The 8,713-nt window shown below is 47.8% G+C and overlaps 1 protein-coding gene across 1 annotated transcript in view; it reads right to left on the reverse strand.

The window, feature by feature from the left end:
• LOC107292085 overlaps window positions 1-8,713 on the reverse strand; it is a gene marked incomplete at its 3' end in the record, with an annotated part of 196,831 nt that overhangs the window by 95,125 nt on the left and 92,993 nt on the right. The window contains 1 exon segment of the mRNA XM_029285080.1: window positions 7,503-8,713. Coding sequence (XP_029140913.1) covers window positions 7,503-8,713 — 1,211 coding nt within the window.

Genomic DNA, 8,713 nt, shown 5'->3' on the forward strand with positions numbered 1-8,713 from the left:
CCGCCCTCCAGGCCCGTCTCGGGGTCTCCGCCCGTTTCCTGCTCCCCGCTTCTCCCTCCAGGCGGCCTCCTTTCCCGGAGTCCCCTTCGGCTCATCCCTGCCGGGCCTCCCCCGCCGTCTCCTCCCGGGGCTGCTCCGCGGGGCCTCCTCTCCTCTCGGGCGGCGCCTCCTTCCTTCCTTCCTTCCTTCCTTCCTTCCTCCGCCGGGCTCGCCCGTCCTCCTGCAGGGGCGAAGGAGAGGCGGTTTACGGCTTCATCCCTTCCCCGGAGGGGAGTCCCAGGCCCGCCCACCCTCCCGCGTAGGAAGGCCGAAGCCTCGGCCTCTCAGTGAGAGTTTCCGGGCAGGCCTCCCTCCCAGCGCCCGTCCCGCCAGACCAGGCTTCGGGCTCCACCCCTCCCTCCCGGGGCTCCACCCCTCCCTCCCTCCCTCCTCCGCCAGAGGGCCTCTCGGACTGCGACTCCCAGCATCCCTTGCGCCCTACCTGGGTCCGAGCCACTCCGCGGCTGAATCAATTAGGGCGGTTCAATTCTTTTCGTTTCCGGAAGTGGAGGCGGGACTTCGCTGCGAGCCCTTTGCCTGTTACCGGTAGCTCCTCCTCTTTCCTTTGAATGGACCCGCCCCTAGGAGTCCTTCTGCCAATCGCTGCCCTGCCCAGAGCGCCCAATCTACGTCCCTCTTCCCCCAGTCCATCATCATATGGCGCCTCTCAGTGAGACTTTCCGGGCAGCCCTCCCTCCCAGCGCCCGTCCCGCCAGACCAGGCCTCGGCCTCCCCCCTCCCTCCCTTCCCCGCCAGAGAGCCTCTCGAACTGCCACTCCCAGCATCCTTTGCGCCCTACCTGGATCCGAGCCCGTCCGCGGCCGAATCGATGAAACGCCTCAGTTCTGCTTAATCCCAGATGTGCGAGGCCTTTTTCTGGAGGCCCCGCCTATTTTTCTACACGGACCGCCCCGAAGTGTCCTCCTGCCAATCGCTGCCATCGCCAGAGCGACCAATCGGCGTCCTCCTTCCTTGAATTAACCAGATGGCGCCTGCGCAGTAGCTTTTGTTCCCGGCATGGAGGAGAGAGGAGGGTGTCCGCTTGAACTTTGGGGTCCGCTCTTCCCCCCCCTCGCCCCGCATCCAGGAAGGCGCAGCTGGGGGGCCCTTCCGGGGCTGCGTCTCCGCCCCTCCCACATCTGGGCTCTCTACTTTGGCAGGGCCGGGGTGGGGGAACTGGGGGGGCGCATCCCCCCTTGGCCCTCCTGGGGGGCTCCGGCCAGGCTCCCCCCGAGGCCTCCAGGCAGCCGGGCCCCGCAATGCCGCCCCCGCCCCCTTTCCCGCCTCCTCCCCGGGACCCCTTTGCCAGACTGCAGCGGGGGGGGGGATCCCCTCCAGGACCCCCCCTTAATATCTGGGCCTCTCTGACCTCTGGGCGTCCTGAGGTCGAAGCCTCCAGAAAGGCTTTCCCCCCCTCCCCCCCGCTCTGCCCCCCCCATGCGCCCCTTTCTCCCCGGGGAGCCTGGCCCGAGACCCTCGGCCTTGGGGGGCTCTCCGTGCTTCCTACGCCCCCCCCAAAGGCTGGAGGGGTTCCTGCTGCTCTCTCAGACTCCAGCCAGCTTCTCCCGGGATGAGAGAGGATCCTGAGCTGGCAGTTTCAGAGGCTTTCGAACTTCTATGTCCCCCACCTCCCCCAAAGCCCCTTTTCTACGATTTGAAATCATTTTAATGTTCCGGTTGTTTCTGCACTCAATGCCTGAGGTAATCTGATGCTGGAGCCCAGTGACCTTCTCCAGGCATGTTTAGATGTAGGCAGGAAGCTCTCTCATCAGCTAACAGAACAACAGAGCTGGAAGGGACCTTGGAGGTCTTCTAGTCCAACCCCCTCCTCCAGCAGGAGACCCTCTATGATTCCAGAAAGTGGGAATATGCTGTGTCTGGAGGAGCTGGGAGTCTCTTTATTGGCTTCTGTGTTGTGTTCTGCTTTTATTAAAGTGTGAGGTTGTATAAATGTAATGCATACCTACATACCCCTGGCTAGCACCAGTTATTTGGTAGAATACGCCTAATATTTCTATCATCACTTCCTAGCAAAGAGAAGGGCTGAGTTTAATAAGCAGTGGAAGAACTGCTATTAACTATTCTTTGAAGCTCACTAGACCCTTTGAGTTGATAAGCCTGTCCATGGAGGGCTTAAAGGCACAAAGACTGACTCTTTTTGGTGGGCTTCTGCTTTGGGCTTGTAAGGAACTGCCTCAGCTGGTACCTCAGCAAAGGAAGACTCTGAATCCATCCAGTTGGATCAAAAGGACTTTTACTGAGCAACAGTGATTGCGGGAGGACAAGGCGAAGTCTGAAAAGGCCGCGTAGAGCACAGTCATCTCTGGGTGACTGAAAATTTTAGGCATAATACAGGTAGTCCTCGGCTTACAACAGTTCACTTAATGACCATTCAAAGTTACAACGGCACTGAAAAAAAGGATTATGACCATTTTTCACCCTTACGACCTTCGTGGTCATTTGATCCAATATTGCAATGCCTGGCAACTGACTCATATTTATGACGGTCGCAGTGCCTGGAGAGGGTCACGTGATCGGCTTTTGTGACCTGATGAGCAAAGTCAATGGGGAAGCCAAGGTCGCTTAATTGTGTTACCGACTTAACGACTGCAGGGATTCACTTAGCAACAGTGGCAAGAAAGGTCGTAAAATGGGGCAAAATTCACTTAACAAATGTCTAACTTAGCAACAGAAATTGTCCAGTGGTGCATCACGTGATCCTGGGTCCTACATCCACGTCGGTTGCCAAGTGCCTGAAATTTGGATTATGTGACCTATGAGGGTGCTGTGATGGTCGTAACTGCGAGGACTGGCTATAAGTCCCTTCTTTCAATGCTGTTGCAACTTTGAATAATGATTCTCANTACGCTCCCACAGAGCGGGCCTCCTCAGGGTGCCGTCGGCCAAGCAGTGTCGGCTGGCGACCCCCAGGGGGAGGGCCTTCTCTGTGGGTGCCCCCACCCTCTGGAACGAACTACCCCCCGAGATCCGGACGATTCCGGATCTCCTAGCTTTCCGCCGCGCCCTCAAGACATGGCTTTTTCAGCAAGCGGGTCTGGCCTACGGTGAATTTTTAAATAGGGACAATTTTAATGATTTTAATAAGACACAGCGACAAATATTTGTTTTTTAATTGGTTTTTATTGGGGATAATGTTTTATATTGTTTTAATATGCTGTGAGCCGCCCTGAGTCCCGTGGGGAGAAGGGCGGCATATAAGTCCAATAAAAGTAAAGTAAAGTAAAGTAAAAGCAGTGGAAGAACTGCTATTAACTATTCTTTGAAGCTCACTAGACCCTTTGAGTTGATAAGCCTGTCCATGGAGGGCTTAAAGGCACAAAGACTGACTCTTTTGGGTGGGCTTCTGCTTTGGGCTTGTAAGGAACTGCCTCAGCTGGTACCTCAGCAAAGGAAGACTCTGAATCCATCCAGTTGCATCAAAAGAACTTTTATGGAGAAACAGTGATTGCGGGAGGACAAGGCGAAGTCTGAAAAGGCAGCGCAGAGCACAATCGTCTCTAGGTGAATGAAAATTTTAGGCATAATACAGGTAGTCCTCGGCTTACAACAGTTCACTTAATGACCATTCAAAGTTACAACGGCACTGAAAAAAAGGATTATGACCATTTTTCACCCTTACGACCTTCGTGGTCATTTGATCCAATATTGCAATGCCTGGCAACTGACTCATATTTATGACGGTCGCAGTGCCTGGAGAGGGTCACGTGATCGGCTTTTGTGACCTGATGAGCAAAGTCAATGGGGAAGCCAAGGTCGCTTAATTGTGTTACCGACTTAACGACTGCAGGGATTCACTTAGCAACAGTGGCAAGAAAGGTCGTAAAATGGGGCAAAATTCACTTAACAAATGTCTAACTTAGCAACAGAAATTGTCCAGTGGTGCATCACGTGATCCTGGGTCCTACATCCACACCGGTTGCCAAGTGCCTGAAATTTGGATTATGTGACCTATGAGGGTGCTGTGATGGTCGTAACTGCGAGGACTGGCTATAAGTCCCTTCTTTCAATGCTGTTGCAACTTTGAATAATGATTCTCAGTTGAGGATTACCTGCGGCAGGTAAAATGAACCTGGCACTCTTTGGTAGGCTGGCTTACTATGCCCAAGCCCGCCCACCCCCCTCACCAGTCCACCAGCAGATGTCCCCCTCCTTAAATTACCAAGTAGTTACAACAAAGCAAAAAGCAAGCAATATCGCCAGCAAACACCCCCCCCCCTTCCCAAGAATGGCAGGGCACGATGGTGGACCTGACAGGGTTTGTGCATTCAGTAATATTGAAGGTTCCATCCAGATGTAAAAGAGCCTTGAAGTTAATTCTGTGTCATTCTGAAGAAAGGCATAGATTTTGTTTTGTTTTATTTTTTATAGAGATTTTATTGGTTTTCTTTTGCATATATATGTTAATTTTTCCAATCAACGAGTTGTCTGGGGTTAGCTATCCTAATACATATTCTATTCCTAATCCTTCATTCTTTCCTCTAACCAACAATAAAATAAGTCCCAAATTTGGTAGTAGTCTGTGTCTTCTTTATCTTTCAGTCTCATAGTTAATCTGTTCATCTCTGCACATTCCAATATTTTTCGGATTATTTCTTCTTCTGATGGCAATCCTTCATTCTTCCAGTATTGTGCAAAGATTATTCTCGCTGCTGTAGTGATGTGTAAAATTAAATATAAACTCTGGTTATTAATCTTTTCAGGCATTATACCTAGTAAAAAAAGTTCAGGTTTAAAATCAACGTGTTCACCTAATATTTTTTCTAACCATGTATGTATCTTTTTCCAATAAACCTTGGCTTTGCCACATGTCCACCACATGTGACAGTACGTGCCTGCGTTGTGTTTACATTTCCAGGATCTATCTGACATATTTTTAAACATTTTTGCTAATCTTGCTGGTGGCAAGTGCCATCTATAAAACATTTTATACAAGTTTTCTTTATATGAAGTTGACATTGTTAATTTGTAATTTCTCTCCCATAGCATTTGCCACTTTTCTAGTTCTATATTATAGCCAAAGTTTTTCGCCCATCTTATTGTTTCTTTAACTTGTTCACTTTCCATTTCCAAAATTAACAAAAAATTATACGTTTTCTTAATTAATTTCTTATCTGAGGTTAACAAAATCCTATCAAACACAGTTTGATCTTTATAGAATACATACATTTTCACATCTTTTTCATATCTATTTTGCATCTGTAAATGTGTCCATCACGACAGGTTGATCCCGATTTTCCAGTTCTTGCTTAGATTTTAAATTCCCATCAATATTTAGAATATCGCTATATGCCCATATTTTTTCAAAGTCTACCAAGTTCGAATGTACAAATGCCTCCATTGTTGATAACCACCCTGGAATTTTTAGGTATATTTTAGCTTTATTTTTTTCCCATACTGTTAACAAGGCATTTCTTATATAGTGATTTTGAAAAAACTTATGAGCTCTATTTTTCCCATACCATAAGAAAGCGTGCCACCCCAATTGTAAATCATGTCCCTCTAGATACAACAACCTTTTGTTTCTAAGCATTATCCATTCTTTCACCCATGTTAAAACAGATGCTTGATGATAGCAGTATTATAGTATTTGGGGGGCTGCCACAAAGAAGAGGGGGTCAACTTATTTTCCAGAGCACTAGAAGGCAACACAAAAAACAATGGATGGAAACTGATCAAAGAGAAGCAACCTGGAATAAAGGAGAAACTTCCTGACAGTGAGGACAATCAATCAGTGGAACAGCTTCCCACAGATTTTTAAAAAGAGGGTAGACAGTCACTTGTTTGAGATGGTATAGGACAGGGGTAGGCAACCTTGGCTCTTTTATGACTCGTGGACTTCAACTCCCAGAATTCCTGAGCCAGCCATGCTGAGGGGAAAGGGAGAGGTTTCCAAGCTGAGCCATGCTGGCTCAGGAATTCTGGGAGTTGAAGTCCACGAGTCATAAAAGAGCCAAGGTTGCCTACCCCTGGTATAGGACAAGTTCTCCTACTTGAGCAGAGAGCTGGATTAGAAGACCTCCAAGGTCCCTTCCAGATTCTATTCTATTCATTCTACTCTACTCTAGTGGCTAGGGAGACCCTACTGAGGGGGGGGAAGGGAGAAAATAATCAGGGTGAATGTTCCAGTGCCACTGCGGTCGTTCGTAAGGGTGAACAACTGCTGTGGCTCAGCAACATTGGTAATTAAGGGACTTTTTTGTAAATACTAGGGGGCGCTTATTGCGTAGCTTCGAACATTCACTAAGGGAACATTAGTAACTTGGGGATTACCTGTATCTCAAAAACCTTTGTTGGCCTTAGAAAGCCTCGTTTCTGTTAAAAAGCGTTAAAGACGAGGGGACCATTGAGAGCATCCAATTTACAAGAGTTTCAGATAACTGGGGATTGTCTTGCATGGGGCTGACATTTGGAAAACCCATTTAGATTGTATCAAACAATGACAGGGAGGAGCTCTGTTACACGCACAACAGTGAAGGTCGAATTAGCCCTAGTGTCAGGTCCTGCCAGTTCCTGCCATCTGGAGGGGCATTTGGGTGGGTGGGTGGACAAATGGACAATACGATTGTGTGTACATGATAGGAAATAAGGGGGGGGGGGGGAAATAACAGGTGATGAAGACCATAGAAGGCCAGAATTGGTTTGTACCAGAGGCACCTTTTACTTCAATCCGATGAAGTCGAGGGTCTTTCTTTCCTAAGGGACCCGGTTGGGGCAGGTCAGACGCCTAGATTCTGCCACATTACATTGTTCGAATTAGGCAGAGTTAGAAGATCTTTTAAAGGCAACTGATTAAAGTAATCTAACAAAGAGGTTTCCCCTAATGAAAAGAGGAGTCCAGGACACATTCACTGGAAAAAGTAGAAAAGAATACTTGATTGGATGGAAGAAATGTTACATCAGAAACATGGACAATAAGATAAACATCCCAGTTGGGGAGGATGAGTTGCAATGTTGGCTAAGAACTGTTGCCAGATGGGCTGTTTTTCTACCTGAATGGATTAGTTTTGGAGGTTTCTTGCAGGAAAGCTGGGGCCTTGGTGGTTTCCTTTTAGGGGGGGGAGGCTGTTTTGGCCTGTTTTTAAGGTGGTTAAGTTTTAGGGCAGTATATCAAACTATCATGAAGGATATCTGCAAAATACATTGCAGGGGCAGGCAGGGCTGGGTCAGCCGTCCACACCCCCCAGCGTCTCTTTCTTGCCTCCCCTTTCCGCCTTCTTTCCCAAGGACCCTGTCAAGCGTCCTGCCGTCAAATGTCTAGGAGAGGGGGGAAATGGGCAAGAAACCTATCGTGGGAACTAGTGGCGGGAGGGAATGATAGCTGAGGAAGAGCAAATCAACATGGAACCAGTTTGTGCCAGGCATCTTCAAGGGCGTTTACAAGTATCATGACTGAAGGTCTTTCCACACTCAGGCATATTTAGCGTTTTTCCCCATGGGAATCTTTTGATATTAATGAAGGTGTACAACATCGGAAAAGCTCTTTCCACACTCCAGACATTTCTGTGGTTTTTCTCCACTGTGGATCCTTTGATGTTTGCGGAACTGTCCACTCACAGTAAAGCTCTTTCCACAATCCAAGCATTCTTATGGTTTTTCTCCTGTGTGGATCCTTTGATGGGTATAAAGGTTGCCCCTCTGAGTGAAGCACTTTCCACATTCCAGACATTTATGCTGTTTCTCTCCTGAGTGGATCCTTTGATGTACATAAAGGCTGCTGCTCTGAGTGAACCTCTTTCCACACTCCAGGCATTTATATGGTTTTATTCCTGAGTGGATTCTTTGATGGGTATAAAGGTGTACCGTCCGACTGAAGCATTTTCCACATACCAGGCATTTAAATGGTTTCTCTCCTGAGTGGATCCTTTGATGTACATAAAGGCTGCTGCTATGTCTGAAACTCTTTTTACACTCCAGGCATTTATGATGTTTCTCTCCTGAGTGGATCCTTTGATGTACATAAAGGCTGCTCCTCTGAGTGAAGCTCTTTCCACACTCCAGGCATTTATGCTCTTTCTCTCCTGAATGGATCTTTTGATGTAGGTAAAGGCTGCTCCTCTGAGTGAAGCTCTTTCCACACTCCAGGCATTTATGCTCTTTCTCTCCTGAATGGATCTTTTGATGTATATAAAGGTTGCTGCTCTGAGTGAAGCTCTTTCCACACTCCAGGCATTCATATGGTTTTTCTCCAGTATGAATTGTTTGATGTTTATACAGGTTTCCTTTGTGACTGAAGCTCTTTCCACAGTTCAGGCATTCATGCGGTTTTTCTCCTGAGTGGATCCTTTGATGGGTATAAAGGTGTCCCCTCTGACTGAAGTTCTTTCCACACTCCAGGCATTTAAATGGTTTTTCTCCTGTGTGGATTCTTAGATGGTTTACAAGAGCTGTATTTGTTTTGAAAGATTTTTCACATTCTGTGCATTGATATTTCTTTTCTCCCTTTTGCATTCTTTGGGGATACCCGAGTCTTCCTTCTGTTCTCCTCTCACTGAAGTTCTTTCCACACCTCAGACGTTTATGCTGTTTCTCTCCTGAGTGGATCCTCTGATGTCTATGAAGGTGTCCCCTCTGACTGAAGCTCTTTCCACACTCCAGACATTTATGTGGTTTCTCTCCTGAGTGGATCCTTTGATGTGTATAAAGGTTTCCCCTC

This window comes from Protobothrops mucrosquamatus, unplaced genomic scaffold (assembly GCF_001527695.2).
Source record: "Protobothrops mucrosquamatus isolate PMUCROS unplaced genomic scaffold, P.Mucros_1.0 scaffold1262, whole genome shotgun sequence".
Lineage (NCBI taxonomy): Eukaryota > Metazoa > Chordata > Lepidosauria > Squamata > Viperidae > Protobothrops > Protobothrops mucrosquamatus.